Source organism: Hypanus sabinus, chromosome 19 (assembly GCF_030144855.1).
Source record: "Hypanus sabinus isolate sHypSab1 chromosome 19, sHypSab1.hap1, whole genome shotgun sequence".
Taxonomy (NCBI): domain Eukaryota; kingdom Metazoa; phylum Chordata; class Chondrichthyes; order Myliobatiformes; family Dasyatidae; genus Hypanus; species Hypanus sabinus.
In genome coordinates, this window is record NC_082724.1 from 38,786,255 (window position 1) to 38,808,343 (window position 22,089).

General features: G+C 38.1%; 1 protein-coding gene across 1 annotated transcript in view; it reads right to left on the minus strand.

Moving 5' to 3' along the window:
• The window catches only part of shq1 (SHQ1, H/ACA ribonucleoprotein assembly factor), a 138,167-nt gene that overhangs the window by 48,053 nt on the left and 68,025 nt on the right, over positions 1-22,089 (minus strand). Inside the window, exons 7-10 of the mRNA XM_059944336.1 lie at positions 13,903-14,042; positions 11,827-11,981; positions 10,857-10,910; positions 8,600-8,723 (exon numbers count right to left, since the gene is read on the minus strand). Coding sequence (XP_059800319.1) covers positions 8,600-8,723; positions 10,857-10,910; positions 11,827-11,981; positions 13,903-14,042 — 473 coding nt within the window. The remainder of the gene's footprint in view (positions 1-8,599; positions 8,724-10,856; positions 10,911-11,826; positions 11,982-13,902; positions 14,043-22,089) is intronic.

Below are 22,089 nucleotides of genomic sequence, written 5' to 3' on the forward strand. Positions count from 1 at the left end.
TATTCGGGCTCTCACGACCAGACTATATAACAGTTTCTTCCCCCAAGCTATCACACTCCTCAATACCTGAAGCCTGGACTGACACCTTGCCCTACTGTCCTGTTTATTATTTATTGTAATGCCTGCACTGCTTTGTGCACTTTATGCAGTCCAGTGCAGGTCTGTAGTCTAGTGTAGCTTTCTTTGTGTTTTTTTTTTATTATGTAGTTCAATCTAGTTTTTTGTACAGTGTCATGTAAACCATGGTCCTGAAAAATATCTCATTTTTACTATGCACTGTACCAGCAGTTATGGTTGAAATGACAATAAAAGTTGACTTGAATTGATATTACATTTCTTGAATTTACTGTGTATGCCAAGAAAAAATATCTCAGGGTTGAATAAGGTGACACATGTGTTCTTGATTCTCCCCCCCACCCCACCCCACCATCTAAAATTGATTTTTTTATTGCCCAGTGGTTTATTCACTTATTCTATGATTTCTCTTTATCAATAACTAGGATTTCCTTGGTTGAACTGTAAGACTTTCCTCAGTCCTCAAGCTTGCTTTCTTTACGCAATGTGTATAAGTAGATAACAAACACAAAATGCTCCAAGAACTCAGCAGGCCAGACGGCATTCATGGAGGGAAATAACCAGTCAACCTTTCGGGCCAAGATCTTTTGTCAGAAACCTTCCACAGATGCTGCCTGACCTGCTGAGTTCCTCCAGCATTTTGTGTGTGTTGCTTTGATTTCCAGTGTCTGCAGAATCTCTTGCATTTAAAAAGCATCCATGTTTATAGTAAATTATATACCAATCATTTAATATTATCTTTTGCTTATCATTCAATTTGTTTCCCAGTTTACAATAGACACCTTGAATCTTAGACCACCATAATTTGATTAATTTAGATTTAAGGCCCCATTTTCAGATTGAACCAAATCATTTTCTGCTTTAATACAAAATTATCTTGTTCACTAGAAGTCCCTTCATTAGAAAATTATTAAACTGCCCTTTCTCATTGCACTATATTAAAACCAAGATCACTTGTTGCTCAGTTAGGTTAATTAGGTTAAATTGGATAACCACCCATGAGTTCACCTTCTGTGGTACTTGTACTAATTTGATTTGCTTACTCTGTGCCACCGTTGTTACAGACACCACTAATATCACAAATTACATTATTCCTTATATCCCATTTTCTTTGGGGCTGATTTACACCAGGGTTTTTAATCTCCATCCAAAACAATTCTACTTCTCAACCTTATGGAGAGATCCTGTCTCCATTTAGGTTATCCTTCAATATCAGGGTGATTAACCCCCCCCCCCCAACCTTCCTTTTCATTGATTCTGCCTGCTGAAAAAGTCACACATTCTGAAATATTGGTCATCTCAGAATGGCCATGGCATTGAACTTACTTATTTCTATTTGTGCCTTTACTTTTTCTATCTTGCTATGAATCAAAGTGCATTGAAATAAGCAGAATTCCAATTTTGTCTTTTTTTACCACTTCTTTTCTACTTGCAGATACGTTTGTATGTTCTGCCACGTCCTGGCACACTCTGGTCAGCAATACACATTTTGCCCTCTCTTGCTTTTTCTCACCTGAATCATCTCCCACCTCAACTATTTTGATCTGCAGTTATTTTTTTGTTCCAATTCTCTAGGTCACTGGTACAAATTCAGTTCAAGTGAAGCCTACCTGAAGATACTAACTCCCTCTTTCTCTAGTAATGGTATCAGTGCTCAGGAATGAAAACATATTTCTCTTATTCCAGCCTCTGAGCCATCCATTTACCATTCTTCGTTTAATCGTGAAGGAGATGGTGCCAGTGAACAACACAACCAGCTGCAATGTCCTTCAGTTTATGAAACTACTTCTTTTTATTTATAATATGATTCTGTTACTAAGTTGCATGCAATTGGAACCTGTGATTTACATTTTGATGGTGCGTTTTTCAGCCAATTGAGCAATCTGGCACTTTGCCATCTCCAAGGAATTCTGGTGAGGTTTCAAGCGGAGTGTGCAGCCTAGAGGCCAAGAAGCTTGGAGGTCGGGGATGAGCCCATGATCGACTCCATTTCTTGCCGATTAGAGCGTCAAGCAAGATTGAAATCAACAGGGATAAGGGCGGAAGGCTAGTAGTTGTTCAGCGCCATTTGTTGGCATTTGACCAGCCTCTCTCTCTCTCTCTCACTGCTACTGGAGGAAGCTTCCTGTCTCTGACTGGCTTCTTTCCCCCTCGCTCAATGCTGCCAGAGTTTTGGGTCTTGCGCAGGGTTTAACTAACGGGGTTTGTGGGTTAGACTCTACATTTCATGTTCTATGTATTTCTGGTTTCTCCTTTTTTATAAAATTGCTAATTTGTGTCATTTTGATCAGAGTGACCGGCTCTGCGGCCTGCAACAATCTATACAGCCTGACATCGAACTTAACTGAACTGTAGATTCCTAGATTGTTTCAATGACTTTGTGGTTTGATGTTTTATATTCTATGTTTTTCACTCATTTTTTGTCATTTGCCTTTTTTACTGAGTGTGGGGTATTTAACGTTTTCTTTGAACGGGTTCCATGGTGTTTCTTTGTTTCCTGGCTGTCTGTGGGAAGACGAATCTCAGAATTGTTTATTGCATTAATAAATGTACTTCGTATGTATAATAAATGTACTGTGATGACTCATTTCAATTTGCATATAGCTCAGGTAACAATCCAAAGGTATTACTTTTGTGGCTCTGCTTCTTGTCGGGGTGCATACACCATCAACAGAATTACTTCTTTATTGCCGAGTCCCACATGGACCAAGGCAGCTGGGTATTTCTCTTCACATTCTAGATCTTCTCCAGCCCTGGAAAATGGTCTTAACTCTGCCACTGGGTAAGACCCCAGCCTTTAGGATAAACACTCTCAGCAGCAGAGAACGCTATCCAGCTCACCACCTATATTACCCCGTCATTACAGAATTCCTTTTCATTCCTACTATTTGAACAGCACCATGGGTGCTGTGGTATCCTTACCCATCCTCACTCCATTCCTTACTCCTATCAACCTGACTAACAGCACTTCTTCCCTTTAGGACAAGTACAAGGCCAAAGGCTTCAGCATCGTGACCTCTCAGATTCCCAACCATTCTTCACTCATAGTGAAGTCCTCCTCTCCCACAATACTTGGCCAATTCAACAATATTTACTCTAATTGCAAGTAGGGGTTGGGATGACCAGATACTCCCTGATGCATCAGTGCTGAATGTCAGAAATACAGAGGTTTTCGAGCCTCTGAGCTACAAGCACTTATGCCATTTGCAATCACTAATGTTCTCAGTAGTTTCCAACAGCTCCCATATACTACAGCCAAACGCCCGGCCTGCTTTATTCATTAACTGAGTAATTACCTCATAGCCCAGCTACTGACACTTGTTAACTATAGTTTTGCCTAGTTACTAATTTCAATATACTAGCTTTGACTAACTGTAAGCAGTGTATAACTTTCAGCCAACCACTGTAAGATATGAAACAAAGAAAATTCTCAAATAGATGATCCCAGTCACTATCAGAGGAGATCACTGAATTTAAAAATAAACTGGGTATTTTTAACAGTATTTTGACCTTGTCTCACCCATCGAAATCTACACTCTATAGATTCTCCACCCACAGATGAAAGCACACATTCATTCATAGCAATGAATATTGACTTAGGAAAAGCAGTTTATCCAATTGGAACCAAATAACTTAAAGGATGACTTTCACAAATTAGTAACAACATACATGCACATCTTTTCTGCTCCATTTTTCTACTTCTTGAAATAACATTGCTCTGCCTCTCAAGCTTCAGTTCAAATGATGCCAGACAAACTCTATGAAGTATCATACACATGAAAGCAGTTAACATTTCAACAAGCAGCTCAAAGTACATTTCTACGGTTAGTCGTCGCTCAGATAAACTGCAAGAGGAATGGACAGCTACAGCAGAGGGCGCTCCATCATCAGTCAATACAAGCAAGTTCTCAGGATTATGCAGACAGGCTGCAAGACTACACTGTGCCCACAATCGAATGGTTGATTCAGAGTCTCATGGAAAAAAGTACATGGCTTTCAAACAAAATATCCAACTGTGAAATTCAATATTCTGAACAACATTTTGCCTCAAGCTCACAGCAGAATTCCTGAAAGAACCTTAAAACAAAGGCACACATACTAACAACGTGGCAATGATGCCAAATAATAATGTGAAACATGCATACTTGATTTGTCTTCAGTTCATGTAATTCTACAGTTTAAATACAAATCTTTGTGGTCTATTTCTTGAAGGGATATGGACAGGCGTAAATGGATCTGGCACACCTCATGTTCTTGGAGGAATGGCAGAAGATTTTATTGTTCAAAATGCGGTTAAATTTATATGACTGAAGGATCATTTATAAGTGATTTTTATGCTGAGTACAATATATGATTTTATCTCATCTAGAGACACAGTTTTCATAATCACAAGACACAAAATAGAAATGCATTGCTTGTAGTTGTGAAATTGCAAACAGATTATCTTTATTACTTTAAAACTAAAATTCTGACTGTGCCTGTGTATGGCTCAGTCCAAGATAAAACTTATTTTGTTGATACAATAAACTTCAGTTTCTGCAACAATTAAATGAATGCCTTGCACTATTTAAGACAAGAACTTAAAGTTCGTGCCTTTCATAATTTTAAAATCTTTGTTAAAACCCTGAGCAAGTTAATATATCTGGCTATATTATAACAAAGATAAGCCATAAGAACTCCAAATTCAATACAAAACATTGCTTTCAACATTGGACATCTAGTTTTGAAATTTAACTGAGATTTTAATTATTTTTTAATTGAATATTAATAATCATATGCTCATTCAGGATAGTCTACTGGCGCTTCGAATTGTTTCTACAAACAACCAAATCAAGATAAATTATATTCACAGTTTTTAGTGTTATAAAAAATGTAAGGAGCTTTACGAAACTGCAGTGGAAAGCTTGATTAAATCAGTCAAGTCTTCAAGGCATATTTGTTGAAGAGACAGGGAAGGAGTTTGCCAGAGAATCATAGATGCATAAGAAGTCAAGATATGAAAGGAGGAGGCCATGCAAGGATTGCAAGGAGCTCTGCAGATAGATGGTGATAGCCAAATGATTAACCGTCAGGTACCGAAGGGGGTTCACCTTAAAAATCAGAACCTAAAATTTAATGTTGATGAGTGATAAAGAGTTTTGATGAGCTGATCTTAATAGGAGAAAGGGTGGAGCCTGTAGGATGGTGTATAAAAGAAAACATTAGAATAATTGAGACACGAGATAATGAACATACGAAAAAGGGCTTCAACAGCAGCAGAGCTGTGGCAGTGGTGAAGGGGGAAGCTGGCAGAGCGAGCAACAGAGTTGTTATGGGTGTTTGAAGTTACATATCTGTCCAAACCAATGAATGAACTTTTGAATTGATCTTTACAAACAGAAAAGCTGAGACATTTGCCAATTGAAAACAAAGTGTGGTCTCTCAAACATTATGAATAGGGCTGTTGTGACCTCACATGCACAACAGATTAACCGCATCAGAGACTGGACTGGCTCCAATGAAGAGTACTTATTGATTTTTGTAAGCAGGTTTTCTCCCACTAGGCTCCTGGCACCGATGTGCAAAGCTGGCAGGTGGGAACAGGCCCTCATGTGGCACCATGGCACTGCCAGCCAGGCGTTGCAGCACACAGCCAAAGATGTGGCCTTCACTCTGATGAGCTTATGGACTCTGCTCTTGCCTGGGCTCCTCCCACTTCCACCTCTAGCAACACTGCCCCCCCGCCCCCCCCACTCTCCAGCATTGGACGCTGTCTTTCAGTCGCACTCAATGTGGCCAAGAGTGGATTTTATTCACTTGGACTGTCAGAAAGCAAGCAGTAAGTTGCCACCCGAACCTGGGATTGATCTTGTAGTTGAAATTACAGGTGACAGATTCTCCATTAACAATAATTAACAGAACACACTACAGTTTAGCCAAGACTTTTACAACACTGAGAAAGAAGAGGATTCCAGAGACATGGCGGTGGAGTAAAGCTGGTGTCATCAATGCCAAGGAGAAGAGACACCTCAGGTCAGGCAGCATCTGCAGAGGGAAATGGACAGGCGACATTTTGCGTGGAGGTTCCCCCTCTGGCTGAGGGGAGAAAGCCAGTAAAATAAAATGGAAACAGGGCAAGGGGTGGGGCAAAAGTCAGCAAGTAAAGCTGGATCTAGGGGATGAGAGGCAGATGAAGGAGGGATGGACGGAAATTGCAACAGAGGCCAGGAGGTGGCAGGTTGAGGCAAAAAAAGGCAACAGGTGATGGGGAATCCGATAGGAATGTGATGGGAGTGTGGAACCTAATCTGGGAGATTGGGTTGGGCAGATAAGAACAGTAGGGGGTGTTCCCTCCTGTTCACTCTTCCAGCGGGAAGGATGTTTGAGTGATGGGAGTGGGGTGAGGAGGGAAAAGAAACTGGGTGAGCGGTGGGTGGGGTGGGTTGGATGTGTGTAGAAGGAACTGGGCAGGCGAGGAGGAGAGTGCTCGACAGACAGGGGGCAGGAAGAGAATTCAGTGTTCTTGCTGTGGGTTGTAGACTACCCAAATGGAACACGAGGCTTGTATTTGGCTTCCTGGCAGTGGAGAAGGCTGAAGAGGGGAGGTTGCTGTGGAAATGTCATCCATGTGCCCTATACAATATCTACAGATGATGTCTTGAATGTGATTCCACAGAAATGCAACAACAAAATTCTGCGGTTTCATGACATTAAAAAGCTAAAATATTTCTTTCACACTTTAAGTTTTACTAATAGGAACATCTTCAATCAAATGTATTTAAGTCTTTGAGAAACTCAAAGAACGGAGCTTAGGATGGCGGCCCTAATGACAACTTCTTTGCTTGCATCTTTGGAAATAGCTCTATTTGTATCTCTGATAGCTCCTTTTTCCCCCTTTTCAGGGTTCATCTGAAGACCGTGACCTGGAGTTGCACGCTGACTTTGGTTCTTTGCAGAAATGGGACCCACTCTCAGGGCCTCACGACCGACCGCTGTTCGATATGCCAAGGATGCAGCCTGGAAGACTGGTGCACCTTCAGGGTGCCGGATTTCCGTGGCTCTGGAGACAGGCGGATTCAAGGTCGGTACCGCCGCCTGATGAATCATGGGAGTACATGGAAGATTGAAAGCAGCAGCTGGCTGCATGCCCAGAGACCTGAGTTCTTTGGGCACAGAGCTCGGAAAAAGCGATGCAACAGACTTTTTAAACACTATAAATCAGCCAGTTATTTTGTTATGTCTCCCCTCTTGCTGTGAAGCAGGGATACATCTTTTTCCTTTATTAGGGAGAGAGAGAGAGAGCCTGTGGTATGTCGAATTACTGGGTGAACGAGTAGACTTTGGGGTACTGCAAGTCTGTGTCTTCATTGATGCTTTGCTGCACACGAGTGCTCGGTGGAGGGTGCAGATGCTTTTTGCTAGTGGGGGGGGTCGTTGCTTTGCTGCTTGGGAGGAGGAGTTGGGGGGGAGAGTTTTGATACTCTAACATTTAACTGTCATTCATTCTTTGGGGCACCCCTCCATTTTTGTGGATGTTTGCAAAGAAAAAGAATTTCAGGATGTATTGTGGCGACCCACTTTCTGCGCAGGCAAACCGGCTCACAATTAGCCAGCGCGCAGGGGGAGACTTTGGTAATGCACCTCTGACATCATTTCCACCCGGAGAGGGCAGGCGCTAGGGATTAAATGCCAGCGCCGCGAAGTTTGAATAAACTAGTCTCGAAACGGCTTACCGACTGCGTGTCGTCTCTAGCTCTGTATGTAGTACATCGCTACAGTATATTATATACATTTCTGACATTAAATGTACCTATTGAAACAAGCCTTGAAATGAGCTTTCTGAAACCATTATTTTGATAGATACTACATTACTACATTAAAGAGGTTTTGTATTGAAGTAGGCCAGGATTTCTGTATTCAAGTCTCTCAGAAGTACATTCTACAGAAACTAAAGGATGGAAAACAAGTTAAAAACTTCCATCCTATAACTTCTCTTTTGGAGTTGAACTTTTGAACTACTTGTAGAACCTGGCATTTTTGCAGTGTGAACTGCAGACTCGAAGGTGCAGGACGGTTGTGGTGTGGTGCGTACGGGCCAAATCCAGGTGCTGGGGCCAAGGCCTGAGAGAGGTGAATCAGCTAATGTTTGGCTGCTGGAGCGGACTTTGAGGTGATCTGAAAAGACCAGGGTTGAGGTGGTGGGGCACAGACCTGAGAGCTAGGACCAAGCTGATGACTGATCGAATTAAGCACTGGGCCAAACTGGAATGGTCAAATATGGGCTGAATCGAGGTGAGGGCCTGAGGGATTACTGAAGCAACAGGACCCGGGAATGAGAGCAAGGAACGGCTCACTGTTTTATCGATTTAAACACTGAGCCAGATTGAAAAGGTCAGGAGGTGGGCTGGAGAGCAGCAGGCCACTTCAACCTGAAGAGTATAACTAACAAACACAATTTCCACAACCAAAGTTTATTCTACTTGTTATAACAATAAATCCATATTAAGACTAGGATTTTCAATTTAATTTCACCAAAACTTCTTACCCAACTGAAGTATTAAGACTGCATCCTCAACAGCTTTCAGAGCCAAGTGGAAATGTCGGTAAAACGGATAACACAAAACTCTTCTGCTGAAGGATATGACGACTTCCTGAAGAGAATGGTAAGTCTGTATGTTGAACAAAACAAAAATCCATTGCTGAAAACATTGATGTATCATGACACTATAAATTATTCACTTTTTAAATAACTAGATTTGTGAATATTGAGCATAACTTTCACTCAATGAAAATGGGTAACAATTTCTTTCTTGAAACTTAACAGAAATGAAAATTCAGTTGTATTAAGAAACAGACAAAAGTAGCACTTTGGCCTTACCTCAGAAATACATTGAGATGCAGATCTTATTGAATAGTTATTATGGTGCTTTACACAGTAGATGTATAGTTGTTGCTTTGCCTGACTGGGAAGTCTAGAACTACAGTCTAATCTCAAGGGGTCAGCCGTTCAGGACAGAGACATGAAGAAACTCTGTACCCACAGGGCAAGTAGTCTTTGGAATTCTCAACCCGAGGGCCATGAAGGCTCAGTCACTGAGAATATTCACAATATTAAACCAATTGACTATTAGCTGTTATTCTTATCAAAGGATATTGGGCTAGTTCAGGAAAGGGTTAATGAGGTTAAAAAATCATCCATTATCTCTAGGTGTCGCACGGACCAGGCCCTCATCCGTGGTATTGGCTGCTGTATATGCTTGAGAGAGGAGAGGCTGGAGGCAGTGTGGGAGACAGCAGAGGTCCTTGTCGGCATGCTGGAATCCCTGGAGGGTTGGGTGCTAGCTCCTCCCGTCAACGCTGCCCTTCAGTGTGCGCTCGGCAGACGATACGCTGGGTTGCATTTGTCTGCAACTGCTCTACTGTGCGATGAGAAACTGCTGCTTGCTTGTTCTTGCAGAAACAGTGCTCCAGGACCAATCCCAATCACCATCAATCTACTGGCCATGTGAGTCAGGCACTGGGCTAAATTTTTTTTTTGTGACTGTATGTTTTTCTGCTTTCATATTTGGGTGTGCAGCTTGGCCCCAGAGAAATGCTGTTTGGCTGTATTCATGTACGTGGTTGAATGACAAATAAACTCGAACTTAATCTCTCCAATCAACAATCATGGCCTCTCTTATTCACTCATGTATCAAGGAAGTACTTACAAGCAAATAGATCCTCATTGTAAAACAAGGTACAACCTCAGTGTTAATTCTGAAAATGATCAGTACTTGAAGATTTTCCAGGAAGTCTGGATTTAACAATTCACTCAAGTTCAGGAAACCTTTTGTTGATTGGTAAGCATCGTTCAAATCAAAGAGACTTCCAATGCTCCAGGTTCTGACTTTCAAGTACACAAGGTACATGTGCTAATCAATTTGCTCCAACCTACTGGTAACTCAACAGATGGTGAAATGCTTTAAAGAATATTTTTGGTGCCCCCATAACTTGGATTTGAACTTCATGCAGAATAAATAAAGGGAACTTAGTGCTCTTACTTTCCTTCTGGTAAATTATAAAAACAGGTGCTTTTGTTTCACTCCTAACCGGTGGTAAATTACAGATTCAATGCATGCAAAGTTAAAATCAAGCAGGGGATTGCTTGAGTGAATGGCTGCGATATGGAGCATGAACAAAGCATCTGCTAAAATCCAAAAGTACAACTAAATGTAAGGATAATGGAGGACATAAGTGAACCTGCCACAGTCAGACAGTTTGCCAACAATCACGAACCTTGTTTACACATGCAGAACAAGCACTTGGGTATGATAAAACAAAAGCTGGCAGCCTTGGGCATGTAGCACTTTATCCTCAGAGAGAGAGAGAGAGAGAACAATACTCGGTGCGGGGGGGGGGGGGGTGAAATCCTGGCAGTTCAGGGGCCAATGAACATACAATTAAATATGCAGCTAACTGAATTCACAAGCAAAGCCAACAAACAACTTAACAGTTGTAACTGTCTCTCACTGCACTATGCAATCCTCATAACAGTTCATAATGAAAGCATGACCAATCTTCAATGTATCTCTCCTGGTTTCTATCCAACTGTTAAAGAGGCATTTGCCATCTGTCACTCCCGTTGATCAATGACTTATATCACGTTAATATTCATTTATGACCTTGTAACCACTATCACAGAAGGGGAAAGTATTGAAGGCAGAACATTTATTTGGCCAATGTACATAACTGAACGCTCGTAGATTGCATAATTTTTCCAAATGCTAGGAAACACAAAAGGCATTAAAAGCCAGTTCACTTACTTCAAGCCAACAAAGTGTTCCACTGAGTTTCCAGATGTTCCATGACGATTCGGTCTGAAAAAGGTAACAGTGAGAAAACAGAGGAGCTCACTAACAAGATAAGGTTATAAAGTTAAACTGATTGGACAGTAACTTGCATGGAATGCAGAAGTTTGTGAGGTGGGCTGGATGTGGGAGGGAAGCTGCTAGAAGGAGTTAATGAATGAACAGCACACCCCCTTTTGAGTTTATGAATGAAGTCCATGGTTATAAAAGTACAGTAAAACTCATAAAATAGTCTGTAATTGCTCAAAACTCCTGATCCTGAATTTGGCTCACTAATGTGAACCAGGGATGCAGACTGTAAGTCAGGTATGTAGCTGGAAATGGAATTGGGGCTGGAAACAAAGGAGGTCAGGAACTTGGGTAGGCTTGTTAGGGTGTTATATAGGGAGAAATTACATCCTACACTCCAGAAACTCTGCCTGCCAATCTCTAGCAAAGTCCTGAGAGTGCCGGTTTATCCAGTTTTACCATAGCATTCTTCTGTCTTGTAAAAAACAACAACCAGAGGTTCAAGTATATTGGTAATTCACACAAACTCTCAATCAACACATGAAATCACTTTGATCTGGTAAGCATAATAATTCATACCAATGTCACTTGAAGTTTGAGATTACAAGACATGGGTGTGGAATGGGATTATCTGCTGATTTTCTACACTGAAACACACTCAAGTCATTCATAACAAGGAGCAAACTTGCAATAAGTACTATAAGCCTGAAAAAATACTTGAATAGCAGTTAGTTGAAAAATGAATTGGTTGATGTTGACTTTGTAATGCCCAATATCAGCTGCAGGCATGAAAGATCAGAAAAAAAAACAGAAAATAATACACCAACAGTGATAGAACTCACTATAAGGAGCTCAAACTTCCTCTTTCCTTTCTACTTAAAAAACGTCAACTATTCGAATGGGCGGGTTGGCTCACATTTGATTCCCCTTCAGTGCTGCGGACTTCATATGCATAGGCAAGCAGTATGTCAACCAGGCTGCTGAAGGCAATTTGACAAGAGCTTTTATCCAGCAGGTAGTTTCTGTTGGTGAATTTTCGCAGCTGCTCCTTTTCATCCTCGGAGAATTTGACTGAAAGCAAAGAATTGGATTTTACTCAATGCATCAATGAGCTTTGTAAGATATTAATTAAAGCTTGTTTTAAAAGTTGCTTTTGTTTAGTTACACTAAACTAGCAATTATTTCAGTGAATTTAGACTTTATGTATCTGCTGGATGAATATCGTCATTTTCAAATTTCACAATTTATCCAGAACAGTAAGCAAGATAACCAATTATCTGGAGAACACAGCGGATTCCAGATAACTGGGACTCATTGGGACCAATACATCTTGGCCCAATTAGCCAAAGTTTTATGGAAATAGTTAAAAGGTATTAAAAAAAGACAAACTAAGTAACAAATTATGCATTTAAATGAAATACAGAGCAAATATGAACACAAGTATTATAAAACTGTGTATTAGTTCCTAATCATTCTCAACAGAGGAATTCATGGCCTCAGTGTTCCTTTGATTGTCTATAAATGAACAAGATCAGCGCAGACACCTAATGCAGGTAATGTCTTTATTGTCATCCGGAAAACAGTCAAAATAAAAACCAAAATGATCATAAATGACTGCTTTTTGAATCGGCACGTGTCCCCTCAAATGTATAACACAAGCACACACAACTGATGCTACATAAAAACTGTTTGCTCTAAGCACAGTGTAGATCGCAATGGCCATACCAATGCAAACAACTGACGCTAGTTAGAGCAACACACAAAATGCCGGAGGAACTCAGAAGGTCAGGCAGCATCAACGGAAGTGTCAACAGTTGACATTTCCTGCAGAGACCCTTCGTGAAGACCAATGATGTTAGGTAGAAACTGTTTGAAAACAGTCTCCTATCCCAATAAGGTGGCATAGTGTCCAAAAATCAACAAAAACTTATCCAGTCAATCACTTCTGCTAGCAAACTATATCACAATAATTGATGAAAATGTTGGACCATCACTTGTACCCATGGCTACTACTCTGGCTCTCAGTCTGATAAAATAACAATTTTTAAATTCTCGTTCTTGTTTTCAAGCATGAAGGATGAAACATAATCTGATCTTCTAATCTTCAGCACTGTGCAAATACAATTAAAAAACAGTTTGCCTTCAAGTGCATCCACTGTAGCAGGAGATCTTAATGTCAACATTTAGTCTGGAAATCAAATAAAATAATAGCGCACACACTATTACTAAATTAATTATCCAATTTCAATACTGCATATAATAAGTAATGTTTGAACTTCCATTATTTGATTTTTAAATACCACTCCTTTATAAATACACAAGACAATCAATAGAATTTATTTCTCATCGTTATTCTACTATTGAGTTTGGAATGTTATCACATTAGATCAGTTAGTAACTTCCATGTTAATTCCAGTTTATATTCCACGATACAACTCAAAAAACTATTTAGTCCATTCACTGAGATAAAATTAAGAGTGTCTTTAAAATATCACAATATTCTTCCTCAGCTATTTTCACTGGCAGCTACTGAGATAATCTTGGAAGGAAGACTCGAAAATTGGTCGAACACTTGAGCATTACACATGTAGCAGATTGCTTGTTTTAAAACCATCTGCTTTGTAATGTTGCAAGTCAGTTCACAATAAAGTTTACAGCTGAGGGCTTGAAATTACACTAAGTAGCTTTCCCAGTAGGTGCAATTAATTACTGTTTGGCATGCCAAGGTCTGGAAAATGAATAATTTAAAATAGATTAATATAATTTTGGAATTTCAATGCACTTTATGTAGGCCACAAAGTAATTATGGACCATATTTATAATAATACATTTAGGCATAGAGTATAAATTTAAATTCCTTCTCGTCTATTATTGGAATATTACCCGTCCAGAATTTCAGCTGGATTAAGTGTGGCATTCAATAACAAGAAAGGGGTAAATTTTAGTGATCAGCTTCTCTGTTGGATAATATTAAACACCATCAGCCACTCACCGCACTGTCCTCTTGAATCTGTCGAATCATTTTCCTCAGTCTTTGTTTCCTCGGCATTTTCTTTTGCCCTCTGAATGTTTTGCCACCAAGGTTCATACTTCAGCAAATGCCGAATGGCATCATCTTCAAAGAGATCAGCACTGAAAGTGGAAAGGGAGTCAAAGGATCTTAGCTGCCTTCTGTTTCAAAAGATGGCAAAGTTCTCAGGATTAACACTTTTGTAAAACTGCTCAAAAATCTTGTTAATAAATTTTGTAGCTATGGTTTGAGTTCTGTAATTGTAGGCAGTTTAAACATTAAGCACAAGAGATTCTGCAGATGCTGGAGATCTAGACTAACACAAACAAAATGCTGGAGGAACTCAGCAGGACTGGCCCACATTAAGCCCACTCACTAGACTACAAAAAGCTGTTATATTATTGAGAAATTATAATTTTCCAGCTATGGGCTGAAAGACACATAGTTTTTCCCTCATACCACATGCAAGCACCATTTTTTTTGCAAACTGTAAAATACACATAAAAAATACATAATAACTGCAGCTCCATGGTATTGTAATGATTGGCATCAAAAGCACATAACTGGTATGAATGAATAATCAGCAAATGTTGAAAGAGTGAGAAAATAAACAGGTAAATAAAGTGCTTTGTTTTTTATTGTTTATTTTTATTAATAATGCTTTAATAAATTTACATCAGCAAAAAGAATTTTATTATTTTCATTAATTTCAATAACTTAATCAATTACTTTATTCTGTTTCAAACTGTAGTTAAATGTTAATTAACAAAGATATAGAAAGAGTTGAAAATCTCTTGCATGTTTAAGCTCCCTGCAGATCATTAGGGTGGGTCCATTTGTCGGATTCGGGATTCACTACACTTCAAGGAATTGGTTGTTCCACTGAGGCACAAGTAGAGTCACAACCACAGAGTACACTGGCACAAATCACCTGGGTGGGAGTGGGAGGGTCAGTCAGGCCAACGTAACAATCTTTAAACAGATTTGCCCAGGAATTTAGCCCTGGTCACTTGAAATTGGTCCTGAAATGTGTGCTAAAATAACTTCAATGCAATTGAATTATGGGTACAATTCCAAAGCCAAAGAATGTTTCTTGTATTTTTAAGACCTGAATGTTCCAATATGTTGAGATTGGTGTCACTGAACCTGCAACATGTTTTTGTATGAACTTCTAGTGAATACTTTTGCTTCAGATGAGCCAGCTGGTGGTGCAGTGACATCAGCACCGGATTTCAAGGTGAATGACCCAAGCTTGAATCTGTCCAGCTCCTTGTACGCTTTCCATCTGTGCTGGGTTGAGCATCAAGCTAGCAACTTGGCCTCATGAAAAACAGTCAAGTGCTATAGAAATGCTGCTTGATGCACCACAATGTGTGAAAATGAGCAACAAGCTTATGCTTCAGGTATACGTGTACACGATAGGACATTTGAAAGCACTACTTACAAAGTACACTAGCAATTCTCCTTTAAGTTTCAAACTACAATAACTCTGACTGTGAGTAAGAATTTATGATTTTAACCAAGACAATTTACCATTGTCAAGATTAGCATGCCAAACAAGAGAAAGGCTTGTAAATTAAATTTAATGAAATTAATAAACTGCTTACGAATCCCAGGTTGAGAAAAGACCTTATTACAAAAAGCATAAAGCAACAAAGAAATTAACGTACGGAATTGGCTAAAGTGAGTCTAACACTATCAGGTTCAAGTTTATTGTCATTCAAACATCATGAAACAATGTTCCTCCAGACCCAGGTGCCCAACACAGTACGTGCAACTTACACATAACACAAAGCAGAATTACCACAAATAACAAGGTGATTTACATCACAAGTTAAAAAAGTAAACAGTAAAACACTACTGCTGCTTCATACACAAAGAGACTGGGTGGTGGCCAGGAATTCAGTCGTTTCACGGCCTGGAAGGAGAAACTGTTTCCCATCCTAACAGTCCTTATCCTAATGTTACAGTGCCTCTGCCTAATGGCAGGGGATTAAAGAGCTTGTTGGATGGATGGGAGGATTATTGACAATGCTAAGGCCTGCATACGCAGAGCTCCTGATAAAGATGGGTGGAATAGACACCCCAATGATCCTCTCAGCTGTCCTCGCAATCCTTCGTAGAGTCTTGTGGTCAAATGCCTTGCAATTTCTTGCAGTGATGCAGCTGGTCAGGACACTCACACCAGTGCTCCTTCAGTGTTTAGAATCAGAGAGATGAACCTCACTTGCCTCAACCACATTAGGAAGTGGAGAAGCTGCCATGCTTTCTGGACAAAAGAGGTGGAGTTGAAAGACCAGGTCAGATCTTGGCTTATTGTATTATGTATCCAATAAGCAAGGTATCCTATACTTTCACATTAACAGTACAGAGAACCTTGTCAACTGATAAGAGTCATAAAGCACTTATGCGCAAAGATAGGCCATTCATCCCAGCTAGTCTCTGCCAACTGATGTTCTAATCTCATCAACCTGCAACTGGACCCTAGTCCTCCCATCCTTGTACTTTTCCAAATTTTCTTAAATGTTGTAGTCAAACTCACATCTGCCACTGCAGGCAGCTCGTTCCATATTCTCTTTCTTTCTTTTTCAATCTTTTTATTATTATTAATAATATCAACAAAATAAAATTGATACATAGATAATGGGATTACAAACATACACATTTCAACTAAACATGAAAGAATACATAAGCAATGGTTACAGTATAAATGAGTATTCCCGAATCGTGGACGATACAATTTACAAATAAACAAGGCAAACCTAGGTATATCATAATATATATATTTAAAAAAAAACAGAAAAAAGAAAAAGAAAAAAATTATGCAAAAAAAAACTAATCTAATAATAAGGAAAAAAAACAAAAAAGAGAAAGAGAAAAAGAAAAAATGGAAAAAAAGGGCTGTTTATAATATCTCACAAAAATACAAAATCATCAGTGTTGTCAACTCCGATCCGCTCAACATATATAAAATTGAAACTGGAAAAGCAAATAGGCTTGGAACAGGGTCATATTACATCATATGAAAATATTGAATAAATGGTCTCCACATCTTTTCAAATTTAATAGGTATCAAATACAACACTTCTAATTTTTTCTAAATTTAGACATAACATAGTTTGAGAAAACCAATGAAATACAGTAGGATTAATTTCTTTCCAATTCAACTAAATAGATCTTCTAGCCATTAATGTAAGAAATGCAATCATTCGACAAGCAGAAGAGGATAAATGGAGTGAGTCCATCATTGGTAAACCAAAAATTGCAGTAATAGGATGAGGTTGGAAATCAATGTTCAATACCGTAGAAATAATATCAAAAATGTCTTTTCAATATTTTTTCAAAAGCGGACACAACCAGAACATATGAGTTAAAGACGCTATCTCAGAATGACATCTGTCACAAATAGGATTTATATAGGAATAAAAATGAGCCAATTTATCCTTGGACATATGAGCCCTGTACACAATTTTAAACTGTATTAATGAATGTTTAGCACATATAGATGATGTAATAACTAATTGAAGAATTTTATCCCAATTCTCAATAGGGATAGTAAGGTTAAGTTCTCTTCCCAATCATTTTTAATCTTATAAAAGGGCTCTGAACATATCTTCATAATTATATTGTAAAGTTTTGTTATTAGCCCTTTCTGAGAAGGATTTAGTTCAAACAAATTCTCCAAAATACCTGAAGACACAAAATTTGGAAAAGTAGGAAGTACAGTATTTAAGAAATTCCTAATCTGTAAATATCTGAAAAAATGAAATCTAGGCAAATTATATTTATTAGATAATTGTTCAAAAGACATAAAACAATTATCCAAAAATAAATCAGAAAATCGCAGTAATCCTTTAGTCTTCCAAGCTGAATAAGCTTGGTCTATAATAGAAGGATAAAAAAAACAATTGGATACAATAGGAGTATTTAAAACAAACTGAGTCAACCCAAAAAATTTCCGAAATTGAAACCAAATACATAAAGTATGTTTAACTATCGGGTTGTTAATTCGTTTCGGCAATTTAGAAAGAGCAAAGGGAAGAGAAGTCCCTAAAATAGAACCCAATGAAAATCCTTGTACTGATTTAATTTCCAGGTTCACCCAATGAGGGCTAAAAGATATATCCCAGTCCTTTAACCAACATATCAAATATCGGATATTAACTGCCCAATAATAAAATCTAAAATTGGGCAATGCCAATCCACCTTCCTTCCTTCTGTAAATATTTTTTACCTAATCTAGGATATTTATTCTGCCATATATATGAGGAAATTTTTGAATCAACATTAGCAAAAAAAGATTTTGGAATAAAAATTGGTACCGCTTGAAATATATATAAAAACTTGGGTAAAATAACCATCTTAATAGCATTAATCTGACCTATCAGAGATAAAGATACTGGTGACCACTTAGTAAACAAACATTTAATCTGATCGATTAAGGGTAAAAAATTAACCTTAAATAAGTCCATATAGTTTTTTGTGATTTTAATCCCTAAGTAAATAAAAGAGTCATTAACTAATTTGAAAGGTAAATTTCCATAAATTGGAACTTGTCTATTTAAAGGAAACAATTCACTCTTATTAAGATTAAATTTATACCCGGAAAAATCACTAAATTGAGCCAACAATGATATAACTGCAGGAATGGATTTGTCAGGATCAGAAATAAATAATAATAAATCATCTGCATATAATGATAGCTTATGTATATCTGTCCTACGATTAATGACAAAAATGTTCTGTGATTCTCTGACAGCAATTGCCAAGGGTTCTAAAGCAATATCAAATAATAATGGACTAAGAGGACAGCTTTGTCTAGTACCCCGAAATAAACGAAAAAAGGGAGATCATTGATTGTTAGTAAGGACCGAGGCTACTGGAGTATAATATATCAGTTTAACCCAGGAAATGAATGTCGGACTAAAATTAAACTTCTCAAGCACATTAAATAAGTATGGCCATTCAACTCTATCAAATGCTTTCTCCGCATCTAATGAAATGACACATTCTGAAGTGCTATGTGAAGGAGTATAAACAATATTCAATAATCTCCTAACATTGAGAAAAGAATAGCGATTTTTAATAAAACCAGTTTGATCATCTGAAATAATTTGGGGTAATACCTTCTCCAGCCTGGATGCCAGTAACTTGGAAAAGATCTTGGAATCTACATTCAATAAAGATATTGGTCTATAGGATGCACAGTCAGTAGGGTCTTTATCTTTCTTCAATATTAAAGAAAAAAAATGGAAGCTCTATAAAAAGATTGTGGCAGATTGCCCAATCTAATTGCTTCTTCAAAAACCCTGCATAACCAAGGAGAAAGAGTAGAGGAAAAACATTTAAAAAATTCTACTGTATACCCATCTGGACCTGGTGCTTTCCCAGAATTCATAGAGGAAATAACCCCTTTAATTTCTGCATCCATAATAGGAGTTTCTAATATTGAAAGATCATCCGATGATAGTTTTGGAAAATTCAATTTCCTAAGAAAATCACACATAGTATTATGATCATGAGGGAATTCGGAAGGATACAGGGAGGTATAAAAATCTCGAAATGATTTGTTTATCTCATCATGGTTAAATGTCAGATCCCCATTCTGCTGACGGATCTTAGTAATTGGACGTTTAACCAAAGCATTCTTCAATTGACTAGCTAACAGTTTACCTGATTTATCACTATGTATATAAAAATCAGATCTGGTTTTCATTAATTGATTTTCAATCAAAGATGTAAGTAATAAACTATGTTCAGTTTGAAGTTCAACCCTTTGTTTGTAAAGCTCCTTACTAGGAGTAATCGAATATTTCTTGTCAATCTCTTTAATTTTATCAACCAATTAAAGAGTTTCCTTCTTAATGCGTTTTCTTAGACCAACAGAGTAGGAGATAATCTGTCCACGTATATATGCTTTAAAAGTGTCCCAAAGTGTTCCGCAAGAAATATCATCCGTGGAATTAGTTGAAAAGAAGGAATTGATCTGATCCTTCATAAATTTAATAAAATCCGGATCTTGCAGTAAGGTAGAATCAAATCGCCATTGTCTAGCACTAGAAGCTGTATCCGTCAATTTAATAGAAAGTTTTAATGGAGCATGGTCAGAGATGGCTATAATATCATAATTACAATCAATTACCGATGGAATAAAACAAGAGTCAATAAAAAAATAATCAATTCTCAAGTAGGAATGATAAACCTGTGAGAAAATGAAAACTCTTTGTCCTTAGAATGCCGAAATCTCCAAATATCAAAAATTCCATTATCAGTCAAAAAAGAGTTAATGTAAGTGGCCGACTTATTAGGTAAAGTCTGAGTAGATATAGATTTGTTCAACAAAGGATTTAAACAACAATTAAAGTCACCACCCATTATTAACTTATTTTCATTTAGATTAGGTAGAGAAGTAAATAAGAACTTAAAAAACTCGGGACAATCCACATTTGGAGCATAAACGTTAACCATAGCTACCTTTTTGTTAAAAACTAAGCCAGTAATTAACAAAAATCTACCATTCGGATCCGAAAAGATATCGTGTTGGACAAATGCAATAGAGGAGTCAATAAAAATTGCAACTCCTTTTACATTAGCATTCGAATTCGAATGGACCTGTTGACCCCTCCAAAACCTAAAAAAGCGATAATTGTCCTCTTTCCTCACATGAGTTTCTTGTACAAAAATAATATGAGCATTTAGTCTTTGGAATACTCTGAAAATCTTTTTCCGTTTAATCGGATGGTTTAAGTCATTAGTATTCCAAGAGACAAAATTAATGGTCTGAGCCATATTTCTGAAATCAACCCTTTGGTATATAAAAGGTTAACCAAATTATGAACTCATGCACCCGGAAGAGGAACAAAAATAAGGGGCGGACCCGGAAGTGACGACATCGCGGACATTTTAGTAGTTTAAAATCAGCCCAAATGAAGAAACTAAAACAAACTGATGTAAGGAATATAAGGTTTAGAAAACCCCCCACCCAAGAGGAGAAAAGACCACCCCAGCCAGGAAACGGCCGGGAAAAAGGAGAGATGAAACTAAATCTACCCCCATATCAGCAGAAGACAACTCCGTATATAAAGGATAAAAAAAAGATCACCCAAACTCTAAAGAAATAATAATCACTATACTAAAACCAAACTTCTTAATATAATTGATAGTAAAAAAACAAAAATATAATCACTAGTAACTTATAAATCAGGTTAAAACCCAAACAAACCAAAAAAAATTTAAACTGTGATAAGAAATGCATTATAGGAAGAAGACGAGAGAAAAAAAAAGGCGAAATTGAAAAAAAAGCCAAAAATATTTTAAAGAAACCGCCATCTTAGTAAAAAAAATTCACCTTCGAAGGATTAATAATAATGACCAAAGATAAAGTACAGTAGTTGAAGTAAGTAAAATAAAAAGATTAGTATGTCAAAAAAAAAACTTTAATTAGAGTATAAAATATAGAGTAAACCTACACCAATAGCCCAAAACAAAATCTGGTTTTGGAAACAAAAACCATCTTGCACGATCAAAATCACTCATTTATTAGAGGTGAGAATCAATAGCAGTAGGGAAGTTCCTATTCAGAAAGCTTCTCGCTTCAGATGTAGAAAGGAAAACACGCCGTGGTGCATTCGGAGGCGGGATTCTGAGCTTCACAGGGTATAAGAGCGCAGGCTTTAGATTTTTCTCATAACATTCGGACATCAGAGGTTTAAAAAGAAGCCTTGCCTTCATTACTTCTGGACTAAAATCTTCCACTAATCGAAAGTTGTGATCTTGAAATTTGACCATCCCTGCACGCCGAGCCACACGAATAAGTTGCTCTTTAACATGCACATAGTGAAATCGGACAATTACAACCGGTGGTTTAGCTGAAGCACTTGGTGAACGACGCATAATTCTGTGAGCGCGATCAAGTAACGGAGGACTGTCTGGGAATACAGAAGGGAACGCATCCTTTAAAAGTTGAGCAAAGTACTTCGAGGTGTCCCCTTGTTCAATACCTTCAGGGAGACCAGGTATGCGTAAGTTCTGTCTTCCCGACCGATTCTCAAAGTTGACACTCTTGGCTTTAAATGTTTTCACCTGTTTAATCGTCGAAAGTAATTTCTGCTCCAGTTTTTCAATTATCAAGTCTTGCTTCCGAGCGTCCTCTTGCAAAGTTGCGATTAG